We start from the raw sequence: 15,666 nt of genomic DNA on the forward strand, positions 1-15,666 counted from the left end.
CACCCAAGCGATGAAAGGTACCACATCTTATTCCTAATCCCTTGAGCATTCCAGTCCCGTAAACCAGCCGTTCTCATTCAGGCTATTCACAATTAATTGTATTCTTTTGCAGTATCTTTACAGTGATAGTTGGATCTGTGATGAAACGACAAACTGTATAAAATACTATGCTGTAATGCAGCACACAACAGATCTTGCACACAGACTGATTTCCCTATCCCCAAAAAGAACAGCCCCTGCATTAGAGGAGAATCCAGGCAAGAGGGAAGGCTTCCTAATGAAGACTGTCTACACTACAGTTTATGTTGGCCTAACTTATGTTACTCAGGGGTGTGAATAAACCACCCCCCTAAATAACAAATTACACCGACATAAGCGCCAGTGTGGACAGCACTATATCGACGGGACAGCTTCACCCACCAACATAGCTACCACCTCTCGTAGAGATGGTTTTATTATGCCAACGGGAGAATTCTCTCCCGTTGGCATAGAGCATCTTCAGCAGACATGCTGCAGCTCCGTATATATAGAGCAAGCCCTAAGAATCCTCCATAGATCTAGAACACATCCCATCAGCAAGTTCACTAATTTACAGTTCAGCTGTACTGCTCACCAAAACTGCACCCTGTATGACCACTTACACAGAAAACCTTACCAAGGTCTGAATTCACACACGGCTCCACAACAACAGTGATGCCCCTTAGCCACTCTTGCCCAAAAGAAGAAATCAGGCATATGGGCATGGGCCTTAAAATCCTCCCCTGAAAATGCAAGCAAAAATTTCTAATTAACCAATTAACAGTCTGAATCTCTGAACTCTGCTCAGGAACTCAAGCAGCACAGGAATCCAGAAATAGGTTTCTCAAGACAAGGAAGTGGAAAGACAGAATCAATGTAGGATAACGACTATTTTCAACTAATCCTGAAGGCAAAGGAAGAGTGCAGAATTCACATTAAGAAAACATTCAGTTTACACACTCGTGTATTTATTATAGTAGGCAGAGTTGGCAGCAATGCCTATAGTTAACACTTTATTCATAGACTTTGAAGGAACAGATTTGTGTCAGTAAATGCTGGTTTCACACACACCACCGAGAAAATATTTACTTTGATAATACTTGAAATTTACAGATAGACAAAATAAGAAAAATGTTGCTTGATAACTTATTAGAGTTTGATTTAAGGATATTTACTTGGTATATTTTGTATATGCTGACAATTAGCGTTAACAGTTATACAGCTTTCATATTTTGAATCTCAACATCTACTGTCATTAAATAATTATTCTCTGACCCCTTTGACACCACCCCGTAAGTTCCCGCAACTGTAAAAATTTAAAATCAGTAAAAATCAATAAAATGTTTAAAATAGATATTATCCAGCAAAATTAAAAAACAAAAATCAAATTCTGCCAAACCTAATTATAAAACGCTATTTTCAGTTGCTTATAGCTTTCTCAAAATGTAACTGTTTGGGCTGAAGTTTTCCATGCTAGATATCTCCTTCAGAATTTTTAGTTTCAGCATAACTGGTTCAGTCATTTTCTAGGATTAAATTTGGGGAAAATATGTTGTTTTGTCCATGTTAAAACTATTCTTCGGAGTTTTTTTTTAAAGCAGTAGAGCCTCCATGCTTTGGAGCAAAGTTTTGAAATTTGGCAGGGGCTCACCCTTGTTTCAGGAATGTGTATTTTTGCCATTTCATAAAAATCCACCTAAATTTGGCTCAGTTATAAGCCTCCAGAATATCTGAGTTTGCATATGCTCAGTAGATGCTTGTTAGCTTTTGGCTAATTCGCCACAGATTCCATCTGCACTAAGCATGCTCCAGCCCACAAACTTACGGGCTAAGCAAGACTCCCTGCAATTGCTTCTCCCAGCTATCAGGAATCACTGTGGTGCCAGGCCCAGGGACTCAGATCAAGGAGGAATCTCTCCTGTTCTCTCAATGTTGTGCCCAGGCACTGAGGAAGAGAAAGAAGAAACAACTTGGCTGTAATTGCAAGGGGGTGAGAAGCAGAAAGGAGGCAGTGACAGGCTATAATGGGTACATGCTAGGTGACAGGAACAGATGTAGGCCAGGCCATAGGCCAGGTTGAGAGCCATAGTTTGATAACTAAAATATAAACCACTATCTGAGACCTCCACTATAGAGATGGCCTAATGCTCTTACTTGTTAGATTTCAGTGTAACTGTGATAGCTTAACATCCTGATGTTTATTCTGTTGTCACTTAGACATCCTAGTGTCCTGGGCTTCTCTAGGGCTGTAATTGTGTTTACATATGCATGGGAAACATCTTAACTTTAACATTCTGTAACACCTTGGAGCCTTGTTCTTCAAAACTTATGTATGTTTGTTTGGGAACATCCTGAGGCCCTTTTGCTATAACATGTAAGTGTCTGATGCCTATCAAGAATGCATTTGTTGTGTAAATCAAGAAACAGCTGTTGTAAATAGGTCTCTGATCATGAATGTCAATGGAACCCATATTGATGGTTAATTCTACCCTGGTATCTGTTTTCTTTTTAAGATTGTGGATGTAGTAATTTGGAAGATATGTGATCCCAATTAGTGAATTTGAGAATGTTTTGTTAAAAATTAAAAGTTAATTTGTTTGATTGAGGAGTGAATGCAGTTTGAATTTGTAGAAGATAAAGACACGGAGAGGCAGCAACCCTAAATCTCCATGGCAGCAGGAGAGTAGGAAGATGCTTTGTTTAAAGAACTTTTACAACCCAGATGGCCGAAAAAACACGAACCAGGATAATCCCGGAACGCAGAGGAGTTAACAGCCAAGGACAGGAACAAGACACAGTGTGAAACAGGAATGGAAGGATAACAGAAGGCTGTCATGTTTGCATCAAGAATAATTGATAATCACATCAAATGCAGAGACAACATGGCATCGTGAAATCCATAGACCCGAATGGGGATGGATTACTATAAAGATGAGGTGAAAAGACAAGGACTTTGAGTGTGTGCTGCAAACTCCAAGGAGCATCGTGTCGCGACCAACAGACCCCGGCTCCATCCTTGTACCCGATCCACCTTGCCAGCGGCCCAACTCGAGCAACACTAAGGCTGGTAATTATATCCCTTCTACAGAACGTGTGTGCGTGGGCAATTAATTTTTGGAATCTCTGTATTCACAATAAACATGGCATATTGCCTTGTCCCCCCTGAATAAGATCCTATTGTTTATTTCGTTTATAAGTGTAACACAAGGGTTTGTAGAGATCACTCACTCCAGAACCTGAAATAGGATCCAAGATTTCCGAGTGTCAACATTTCTCTACTGTCAGCAAATAATTGTAAAACCTACTGGCAAAGTGTGTCTCATAAAAGAGAGAGAGAGAGAGAGAGAAAGAGAGAGTTCTGTAGCACTTTAAAGACTAACAAATTTAATTTCAGCAGGCATAAGCTTTCGTGAGCTTCAGCTCACTTCCTCAGATGCTAGTGGTTGGTCCACATAGTAGAGGATATCAGTTAGTTACTCTGCTAGCTCAAGTGGTAGAGATCTGTGCTGTTGATCTGAAGGTCCCAACATTGGGAGTCCAATATGATTCCACATGACACTGTTTTTTCGTCTTCTTTTTTTTTAAAAAAGCTATGAAAATACATTTTAAATGTTGCATTAGAAAAATTTTAAGTTGAAAAATCAAGAATTCAAAAGTTAAGAAAATGCCAGAATTAAGGTTGTCCAGGCAACCTTAATTCAGCTCCCTTATGCACATGTATAATAAAATCATTAATTACATGACCACATGCTATTTTTGCAGGATATCTCTGCCTCATTCAGTGCACAGGATGGAGGGTGCTCTGACAATGAATCAGGGTTGCATATGTGAATGAGGCCACTGTCCATAAGACCCTTGTTTGTTGCAGAAGGTGAGTGGTGAATGAGGCAGGGGACTGCAGGAAAAGAAAGGACGGCTTTGTGGTTTAAGTATGCAAATACTGCCCTGGAGAAATAGATTCTATCCCTGCCTCTGACACAAAGTTCCCGTGTGATGATTTTTTTTTTCGTGAGGTTGTGAAATATTTATTTTTCATATCACAAGGTCATAAATGCGAAGGTGTAACAACAACAAAACATTTCCAGGGAGCCAATGGCACAGTGCATGGAAATAGAGCCACTCATTACCCTTATGGTGCTACAGCAAAGGCTTAAATAGAAGGTGTTTTACTCTTTGTAGAGCCATCTGATAAACCACTCAAACCAAACTTTTCACAGGCAGTCACTAATTGGGTGTTCCTCATTTTCTAGGCACCCAATCTGAGACACTGGGGATCTGATTTGCAGAAGCGCAGAACTCACAACTGCAAGTGAAGTTGACTAGAGCTGTGCATTGAATATACAAAATGCTTTAAAAATACTAAGTACTCTGAAAAATCAGGCCTTGAGTGTCCACTTAGTTGACACTTTTGACAATAATCTCTTCGTGCCTCAATTTGCCATCTGTAAAGTGGGGATAATAATACCTCCCTACATCACAGGGATTGCTGGGAAGATAAAATCATTAATGTCTGTGGAATATTCAGTGCCATGGAAAAGCCCATGAGGAAATTAATTCTGTATTCAGTGAAAAGTTTGGATGGTGTGCAATAAACAACACATGGGGTCACACCATGGATGATGAGAATAAAGAAATATTGAATAGCTACCCATTCAAGACCTGATTCTACACCCATTTTAATCAGTGTCAAATCTCCCACTGAATTCAATGGCATAGGATATGGGCCCCAGCGAACTCTGTCCAAATAGTATGTGATCATGTAATTAAAAACTATATCGAGATCTGAATTAAGATTACACAGGCAACCTTCATTCTTGTATATTTCCCAACTTCTGAGTGTTTGACTTTGCAATTTTAACTTTCTGTTAACATACTGCATACAAAAATGCTACGTTACACTGGCACAGTTTCCATATCATGCTTTTCTTTAGTAAGACATTCATGGGATTCAGTTAGCAGCCAAACCATAAACATGTTTGTATGCATCTGTGGTCCATTTCAACAGGTTCCAAACAAATGCATTATCTTGCTACTTGCTTCACACAATCCCTCACTACTGGAGCTAGTGCATGATGATAATAGAGATCTCCAAGTTCCTACAAGTGTTCAGGTCTGAACTAGTGGGAGTTCTGGCATTCTGTATAGGGAACCCAAGTTCAAGCTCCAGTCCCACATTTCCTGGACCTAAGTGGACTGGAAATAGACTGTTCTCAAACATCCCAGATCACGCAGGGATATTAGCATTCACATTAGAGCCCTGGTCTCTCACTGACTGGATTGGCAGAAGCTGCAAGTGCTTGTAGAGAAAGCCTCATCACTCTGAGCCCAGAATCCTGTGGGAGTGTCACATAAAGAGAATGAGTTTCCTAGGAAATCCTCCTAACCCCACAAGAAAGGAGAGGTGACTATGGAACATCCTCAACGTTCACCAAGAAGATGATGCTTTCATTCAGAAGTAAAAAGGCAGGAGAGGAAATGGAAGAATCTATACCCAACCTGACTTGGGAGCAGAAGACCCCATCAGCAGATACCTTTTTTGAGGGTACACACGAGAGATATAGAGAGGCAGTGCTGAAGCCTCACTAGTCTAAGATAGATGGAGCAGATTCTAGAAAAAGCTCCAATCCCACTTTCCCCCTCCCCCCAGAGGAAACTGCAACCAGAGACACCAAATTATATGCCTGATATCCCACTTACTGCCTCTTGCTATTACACACATACTAAATCAAGTCTTAAGTGAGGCCCTGGTGGGATTTCACTCCTGGGCATCACCACTGAGGGTGGCAATTACCCCAGATGTCTGCACAATTCTTCTAAAATAACAGAATAGGAAAAGCCTCGCAGAAAGCCTCAACTAACCGAATGCATTCCAGGCCCTTGGGAGGAGCCTGAACTGGATCCAGATCCCAGGATCTCAAGAGAGGATAATTTGATATTCACTACACTGAAACGCTACATAAGATCATTTCTTTAGCTCCTCTGTTAGGATTTTAGCCACAAAAAGAGGGAAGGAAGAGGTTCCAAAACTATCCCCCTCCTCTGCTTTTTAACAGTACAGGGTTCTTCCCATCTTTGCACTAAATAGTATTTTATTATGGTGGACGCAATTATGATCAGGCAAAACCAGTACAGCCATAAAGGAAAATAAACAGTACATGTCTAACCCATAACCCTGGAAGAAAGCATCCAATTATCCTATGCAAAGAATTCTCCCTTGGCAGAGGCAACAGGGACACACAATCAAATATCCTATGCCTACACACCCCAAATAACCAAGAGGTGCTAGTATACTTGGTAGAGTCGAAGTCTCTCAGTGCTTGAGCCAGCAGAAGCTGCAAGAGCTTTCTTTGCACTCCTCTAAAGGAGGCCCATGTTCAAGTCTAGATACAATTCCTCACAAATTAAACCAGGAGCGCCTTCCACAGCCCTTGCCACTTTAACACAGTGTTAAGCCGTTTGAGCGCATCATATCCTTCCCATATAGCTACTGTCCCATCCCATTCCAGTCCAACACCACAGCCACTTTGGTACCATATAGCTGTGTCACAAGGCAGATGAGAACAGTACTGGCATTGTTCACAAGCCAGTACTAAAAATTTGGAGACAGCCCACAAGTTGAAATCCACATTTCAAAACCATCAGACAACAGAATACTTTCAAATAAAGCCCAGTGCACGGCAAGGATTGCTGTAGGTTATGCAGAGGTACTTAAGCACAGCTTTGAAAGCGAGCTCCATACTGGACTAATAGGAGTGCTGCAGGTCAGGGATTTAGCACACTCGCAGAACTGCATGAGGACAGTTTGTACACTCCTACCCACGTTGTGCCTGACTCTTACAAACAGGAAGATTCAACCTAGCCCTCAGTATAGAAATGTGTGTATATATCTGCAAAACTGATACAACGGGGGGGGGGGGGGGGGGGGGGAGGGGGAGAAGCAGCATTTGGAGAAAATACGTACACATACAGCTGATGCACATCTTTCAGAGCATTTTTCTTGAATTCAGAAGTGATTGTGGACAAATTGGCAATATGATAGTCACTGGAGAGCAAAGGGAGTTAAGGCCCAAAACTCAGCCAAGTGGCTCTAATCTCTAAACTGCGGGATTATCTCATGACAGCTACACTCCAGAGTCACCTCAATACCACTGTAAAATGTAGATCAACAGAATGCTTCAGTGAACTGGAACTGGTTAGCTCTAATTGCCTCTCTCACTTTACTTCTGGATGCTCCTCTGATCCTTTAGTCGTAATATCTCAGAAGAGGCTTTTACACACATACAGATGCAGTCAATTAATATTTCATATGGGGAAAGTAAATATCAGGTTGCCATACCACACAAAACAACAGCTAATCTCCTCCCAGAGACTTTGCTTTCTTACCTTTACACCCAGTTGTACAGGACAGCTCAAACTTTATCAGACTCACCAGTTGAGTGAATGAGTCTTGCCTTTACTGAGAATTTTCAGCACTTCTTCCACCATTAGTCCAGCCCAGTTTGACCCCAGCAGTACTAGCAACAGTGGAATTACTAGTGTATACTAGGCATTGGCATTTTTTCAGCTGTCATCTGCTCCCCATCTACACTAATGCTTTCACTATTGCTAGACCAACAATGGGAAAATCCTCAGTGTAAATACAGCCACAGATAGAGACCGGGGTAAGGCAGGAAGCCAGTATGTGACCTTAGCTGCTTACAATGCTCAAATGACTAGGGCCTCCTTAACAACAGCTATGAAAACAGAGGTGTGAACTCAAGTGTATGGTGAAATGGAGGCTCTGCAAATGAGACCACTGGAAGTAACACAGCTGGTAGAGTACCACTTATAAGGGAAGCCTGGGGGGCTGGCTTTCCTGTCACCACATTGTGCTAACCTGGTTATGAATCTCATTGGCTAAGTGGCCAATGAAGTTTTCAAAATGGCCACGAAGAGTCCAGGATCTCTGTGAAATGCCAACATCCAGCTGTTTCTAACTGGGAATATTGTAAAATAATTGTCCATACAGCACCCATCCTTATGTGGGAAGGAAACAGTCCCCAGAAGAGCCAGACCTTGATTTAGCTTCTAATCTAAGTATAGCAATTTAGGCTATCACCTTTAAACTCATGCCTCTAAAATCCAGAGAAATACTGACAGCCTCTCTCAGTGTTCTACTGCATCAAACTGATTTACCCTGGACTTTCCTAGCTTCCCGACTTCAGGAGGGAAAGAGGCGGCTTTAAAGAGCTCCCAACTTCAGTCTGTTCCCAAAGGTTCCCTTTAAACTTGGGGAAGAATATATAAACCTCCCTAGGTTTCACCTAAGAGGCAACTCTAATACCCATATAAAGATTCTTAAAAAACCCATAGAATAAAAGTGAACAGAGAAATAATTATGAACCAGCAGTTGCTTTATTATGCACATCCACATCAGCATCAGCATAAAGATGCCTGTCCACATTCAAAAACCTCTATGTCCACAGCCTCCCAGTTAAACTCCTTTGACATCCCACACTGAATCTGAGACAGGAGTCAGGTGTTAATACAGAAAATGAAGTTCAGTTCTATCTTAGAATATTCTATGTTCCCTAGGGGGTAGCCGAGTTAGTCTGTATACAGCAAAAACAACGAGTCCTGTAGCACCTTAAAGACTAACAAATTTCTGCGGGCATAGGCTTTCGTGGGCTGCAACCCACTTGCATCTGACGAAGTGGGTTGCAGCCCACGAAAGCTTATGCCCGCAGAAATTTGTTAGTCTTTAAGGTGCTACTGGACTCTCATTTTTTCTACGTTCCCTGTATCCCTCACACAGAGATGGCCACTGAGCAAATGACAAAAAGGAGGAAAGTCCCAGCCCAGCGTGCACCTTCTACAGCATTTTCCTTAAAGTTTAAACCATCTGCTCCTTTTTGTAGGAGTTAGAAGATGTGGTAACCAGTCAGCTTCCTAGGAATGTACCCATACCATAAAAGGTGAATCAACCAGACTCTTCCTGCTTATCACAGTCCCAGACAACCCTTCTCCTTGCAGAATCCAACCCAGTCTTTGGAAATTAGCAGAGATGCATGAATGACAAGAAAGAGAAAAAACATCATTAGCCTGGAAAACATCAGTGGCCTGCTTAGTTCCATTAATGCCCAGTTCGATTTATGGCTGACAAGAGGTGATTTCCTCCACGTGTCTCGAAGAGATACTGAATGGATATGACGTATGGGGTCATTTCCAAAAGGGGTGCTGTAAAATAAAGTATCCAGCCAGACTTTCCTAGCAGATTCATACCACCACCACTACCAGACTTCTCACCCACAGAGGCAAAAATATTTTAATTCACAAGACCAGGCAAGTTCTGATAGAAAATTACCCCCAAATTAAGTGGAAAGCACAAAAGGATGGTGGGGCTGAGTAATTCAGCCCCTACACAAGCCAATCAGAAGAGAAGCACTTGGTTATTTTCTCCGGTGGTGGCCAAGACCCTGTGCATCCCAGTTGGCTGTCATTGCTTGAATGCTGCAATAAAGAGAACACACTCCAACTCAACATTTTCCATGCTCATGATGTTTTTTTCAATTCCATTCTTCTCCCCCCACTTTCTCCTAGAGAAAGAGAAAGAACACTTCTCAGTTCAATGTCCTATGTCTCTCCTCCACCCCGGACAAAAATAAAAGATGTGCTTGTCTCAATGGTACTCTACCTCCTGGAGAGATAGTGGATCAAGCTGTTTCAAAGGCAACTTCAGAGGGACTGGTGCTCAAGTGAACCAATGAATCATCTCTTTGGAACATCCAAACCCTCCAAAAAAGAAAGTTAAATTCTTATACAACAGTATTTAAATGGGTAATAGATGAAGCAACAATGCACTTGGGACTCTGTTTTAAAAATTTATAAACGCATCCAAACCCTCCCCGAACACATTTACTGGTCCAGTATAGCAGATTTACCACTTACAGGCCATAGGGAGTTTGATAGAAGCAGCTTATGTTGGACCTTCTGCTGCTGTGGCTAATTCTTTCCCCCTCCCACACACTGATTAACAGAAATATGTCCCAGTTTCAGATATCAGCTATGATCCGATTTGTCCCAATCCCAACTCAAGCAGCTTTGCACCACCCTACTAACAAGATCAGCACTGGCCAAACAGCGCTTATCCAGGCTGATCAGAGATGGATTAGATAATGAAACCCTAACCGTGTAAGCTGTCTGCTAGTGCCAGGGCTGAGAGAGAGTGAAGAACAAGAAACCTAATATACTTAGGGGTTACATTAACACCAGCATACACTTTGTCACCAGCAATGGACTTTCACTATCCAGTTACTATCTTGAGTCTCTCTTTGTGACCTAGTTTTTAAATGCTTTATTCACAGACAAAAAGGCATCATTAGGTTTATGGTAGAGTTAAGATTTTCAGTAATTAGGAGTTGATTTATTACAGCATTACATTCTGCCTCCATATCCCAATCCACTGTCTACCGCAAGGTGACATTAATACGTAACACTTTAGCATAAAGGAAATTGTGATACATATAGCAGTTCAGGACCCACTCACAACCTTTACAAGGTCTACAGGCACAGCGTCTCAAAGTTTTCAAAACAGCAGCTACCAAGCTTATTCTTCTCTGGAATAGTAAATTAGAGAATGTAAAAGACCTGCAGGAGCCACAATGTATGGTCACTGGTTTCATGTTATTTCTAGCTTCCATAAAACTGCCAATACTTACAAATCATGTGTGTGCTATTCACAATTTATAACTTCTGCAAACGTCATGCCTAACTTATACATGAAGGATTTGCTAAAAAATTAGTGACTTCAAAAGATAGAAGTGTCTGGGTACTCGTCTTCCTGGGGAAGACAATCAAGTATTAAGTTTTTACATTAAGGCATTGTAGTTATAAAGATATACAAACTTCCAAAACATTAAAACAAATCATTTTTCTAAAAATAATAATTCAAAAACTACTTATCTGATTAGCCTCAAACTTCCCACTGCCCCACCAAAAAAATAAAAAAATCCGCCCAAAAAAACAAACCACTTTCCTCTGGCCTAAAAATAATCATGTGAAACTTCAGGCCAAGAGGACTTTTACTGCAGAAGTTAGAGAAGAATTAAAAATATCCAACTGCACTACAGAATCACTATCAAAACCAGAATATAGAGCTCCTAATCTGAGGAACTGCTATATGGAGAGTAAATAAGTGACATTTTAGTAATTAAGCTCTAATTGAGTTTGTCCATGTAATTTTGTTTTCCAGTGTTGCTAGAATTGTGTGTCTGTCTGCCTACATTATCTGAATGGAAAGCATTAATAGTTTTTATTAATAGCTATCATTATTTAATATTTATGCTGTGGTAGCACTTAGAAGCCCCAATCAGGGAATAGGATCCTAGTATGCTAGGCTCTGTGCACACTTATAACAAAAAGACATTCCTTTCCCAAATTTAAATGGGCCTTTTTCTACAACATAAAAGTTGCACCAGTTCAATTTAAAACCTGAGTTTATTTAATTTAGTTAAATAAGAGCAAATCCCTGTGTGCACAAACATATTGGTTTACAGATGACTTATACCATGAACGTAAACTTATTGTAAACCAAATTAGCTGCCATTATGTAACGAAAGCACGTGTGTGTGTACACACGCAAGGCCAGTGACTTAAGTCCTGGCTTTCAACTCCTAAAAGCTGAAAGAAGTTCATATCAGACTGTTCATACATCATTCAGAATTCTCAAGCTATATACAACATACAAAGTTCCCTTCTATTCTGAGTAGCTTTTCCACTACAGTCATGCATAGTCTAATTCACACCTCACACCGCTATACCAGGGAAAATATTGTTGCAACCAGGGAGGAAGAGGGAACAAACAGTGTACTTCCTGGCAGCATCTAGAGGAGCAGAGGGCATTGCAAATTGAATGTGTGATGTTCCAAACCAACTTCAGTCAATACAATGGTGTGAGAAAGGAGTGAAGATTTGGGAGGGGAGAGGAGAAGAGGGGGGAGAACAGCGACGACAGAGAGACACACACACGCACAACCAGGAAGGGCCAGACACACAGGAGAGCTCCAAACAAATCCTTCCTGATGCAAGATTGTTTTTAAAAAGCCTCCAACATTCAAGCTGGAAACAACCCAGAAAATAAAAGTAAAGAAAAATAGTACTGGCACTTGGGAAGGGGTCAGGAGAGAAACATGTTAAATGGGATACAAATCTCCCTTCAGAGACTATTAACAAGAACCACATACCCAAGCAGGAGTGAGAGAAGAAACAACATGATGAATAAATCACATTGTTTTCAAAAAGCTCCAACACATTCACAAAAATAGCAGCAAGCAGCACTGAGACCACCCGCTTACTTGTCTGAGCAGAAAAATACTGTGTGAAATATATCCAAAGAGAAAATAAAAACGCTCCAAACAAATGCATCTGAAAAAGGATAGAGCATTTCATTAATGATAATCAAGACATACAGGAGCAAGAAGATAGAGGAAGAATCTTTCATGCGCTGACATGTCTGCCTTCAAACTCTAATAATAAGAGGTAGTCGCTGTCTTTGTCAATCCTAGGAACAGCCCTCATATGATGCTGAAATACCCTCTCTTTTGTTTACCAGCTGCACCTGCAATTAGTTATTATTTACAAACACACAAGAGCCAGATCTGGCTAAGTGTCATTGATAATTAGAAACACCCACGCACAATGGCCCAACCATTTGCCTTTGCCACTCCCACCCATAACATCCCCCAGGGCAGCGCTGCCATTACATAGACTGTGATACATTACACAGAGGCTACAATCAAATGGAAATATCCATCCATGTGGGAATGAAAGGCCCAGTGAAGAACAAACAGAAACAAGACAGTTACTGGAAGAAACGTATCCTCAATAAATTAAAATAGTACATTGTGATGGCATGTGAATTCATAAACTCGTGTCCATCTATATCTGTGGGAGAGCAGGCTCTAAGATTACAGACCAGATCCTCCTTGTACCCCATGCTGCTCCTTCAAGACACTTCTGCTCCATACATTGAACAACCCCAACCCTAACGCAGCACTTACCACCCTGTAAACAAACACTGAATGACTTCTGCCATATTCTCCCATTCATTAAAAACTGGAAAAAGCAGAAGAAATAGCAACAACAACAAAAGTAGCAAATTAAATCCATAATAAGCAGCTGTCATCAATCTGGGGCACTGAGATAGGAATGGGCATCCAGTCACTCAATGCAACAGACATAGTGATTTGGCAAAAGAAAATATGTTACAGGAGGACAGCCCTCACACCAGACACCAACAGTTCTACAACATTCTTTGCATTTGTAGGTATTACTACACCTTTAACATAGGAAAAAGCAATGCTTAAAACCAAATATATGGGACAGAATGATGCATTTTGAAGGTTGCGCTCGTTTGTTTGTTTGTTTTTAATAAACTGACATGGAACAGTTAAATCAACTTGAAAATATCACATCTGTCTGAAAACTGTATACCTTCTCTAGTTATAAAGAATATAAAATTACTATTAACAAATAAATTGGCAAAACACATTTATCTATTTTTATCCAGTTTGTTTACATGGGTCATTTGAAATGACTTGGTATGTGGTCAGTTTCACAGTTTCTTTTGTATAGTCCCATCACTTTCTCCATTGTTGGGAAGACCCTTACAAACATCAACAGCACAAAGGGAAAAAGTCAAAAAACCAAACAAACAAAAACCTGTAAAATTTGATTTTAAAGGAATTTCCCAAAAAATAAATAAATCAAGCCACATTCTTTAAGAGAGGACTAGCAAAAATCACAGTTTTTAAAAAAGTGTCCCTTTAATCGAAACACTGAAACCCTTAGGGCCACTCTCCAGACTCAGCTCTGCATTCTCCATCAGAAACAGCAACTTCTGAGATTCCGTTCGGCACCGGGACAAGGACGGGCGAAAACCCCGCTGGGAACATTAGTAGCTTCCTTTCTGCTGCAGGGAGGGACCACGAAGCTGCGGGTGAGGGATTAACCCACGACCCAAGTCAATTCCACACACCCCCTCCAGCCTCGTTTCCCCACCTGCCCTGGGCCAGCCCATGCCCCCGTAGCTCCGTCCCGGGGAAACGGTGAGTGCCCCCACCCTTGCCAGCTCAGCGCCCCGGCACAGCTCCGATCCCCTCCTTCCCGCAGGCTCGCCTACCTGGCCGGCTCTTTCACCCTCTCCCGAGCCGATCCCCGCGCTCACCGGGCCGGCCGGGTGCCCTCGCTGCACGCAGACGACCCGGTCCACGATCCCGCCGCTCCTCCAACGCCCAGGTCTGGCTGACCAACACGACCCTCTTACGTGTCCCCCCCACCCCCAGCGAGCGGGCGCCCCCGGAGCCTGCACCGACCCCCCGCGCCTCCCGCTCCCGGCCCGCCCGGGGCCCCGCTACCTGCATGCCGCCGCCTCCGCCCGCCTCTGGCTCCGTCTTCAGCCGCTTGCTGTGGCCGGTCTCGGCGCCGTCCCCGCCGGGCATGGGCTGCTCCAGCTCGGGCTCCCGCTTCACGCCCCGGGGGCCTCCGCCGGCGGGGAGGAGCTGGAGCTGCTGCTGCTGCTGCTGCTGCTGGGTCCCCTCCGCCATCCGAGCCGGACCCCCCGGCCGCCCCGCGTCCCCTGGGGGAGCCGCCGCCGCAGCGATAAGGGGCCCCGCCGCCTGTCGCGATAACCCGGAGGGTGCCGCGGGCCCAGCCCAGCCGGGGCAAGGAGGAAGGGACAGGGAGCGGGCTGCGGTGGCTCAGGAGCGGCAGAATCCGCCCCGCCGCGCTAGTCGGGCCGGGCACTGACTCGGACCGGCCACGGGGGGCAGGAGACGGCGGCGGCGGCCAGGGACGGGGGGGAGGGGCCGGAGCTTCTCGGCAATCTCCGGAAACGCCAGCTCGGGCGCCGAGGCGGTGCTGCGACCCCCGCTCGGCAACCTTCGGGAACGGGCAGGGGCGGGGCCACGGCTGGGGCAGGGGCGGGGCCATGTCTGGGGGTTGAGGGGGCCTTCCAGCTCGGGCCGGCTGCCCAGAGATGGGCGGGGTGCGGGGGCCGCAGTATCAGTGAGAGTCCGGCAGAGGGCAACGAGGGCGGCGTCTTCCCTGCCCCATCAGGGTGGCTGTGCTTGGCTCATCATCGCCCTCCCCGGACAACGTCTGCCCCTGCTGCGTTTAATGCTCCCCCTGAACCCCACTGAGCTCTTGAGCCCAAGGCTGCGCTGGGGCGATGAGATCCCTGCCCGCCCAAACGTGTTGTCTTTTAACTCCGTGGCAGGGCTGCCTGTTCTCAGGTTAAGAGAAACAGGAGCACCCACCTCATGTGCCTTAGCCATGCTATTGACGGGTATGTCTGGCCAATCCCCACTGGGCTCCGGGCCGGACTTAAGGCAGTCCCACTCTTGTCAACCCCTCTTCCTACCTACAATCTTTCTGTCTCTCTAATAATCATTTTCAGTGCCTGCCTCTGAAATCTCTCAATTTCTGCTACCTCTTTTTTGAGGTAGGGTGACCAAAAGTGAACACAGGATGCCAGGTGAGGGCCAACGATCAACTGATACACTGGCATTAAAATAGTTTTAGTCCTGTTCTTTACATGCCTCGACTTTACTTGTTTTTCTGTTCACTGCAACACATCATGAAGAGGTTTGGGCTAACTATTCATAAAGACCA

General features: G+C 43.7%; 1 protein-coding gene across 1 annotated transcript in view; it reads right to left on the reverse strand.

The window, feature by feature from the left end:
* Positions 1-14,795, reverse strand: part of RBFOX2 (RNA binding fox-1 homolog 2) — a 228,266-nt gene extending 213,471 nt beyond the window's left edge. The window contains 1 exon segment of the mRNA XM_067559410.1: positions 14,412-14,795. Coding sequence (XP_067415511.1) covers positions 14,412-14,600 — 189 coding nt within the window. The 5' untranslated portion in view covers positions 14,601-14,795.
* Positions 14,796-15,666: the final 871 nt, after the last annotated feature.

Source organism: Emydura macquarii, unplaced genomic scaffold (assembly GCF_026122565.2).
Source record: "Emydura macquarii macquarii isolate MOO-44397 ecotype Brisbane River unplaced genomic scaffold, CSIRO-AGI_Emac_v2 contig_2205, whole genome shotgun sequence".
Lineage (NCBI taxonomy): Eukaryota > Metazoa > Chordata > Testudines > Chelidae > Emydura > Emydura macquarii.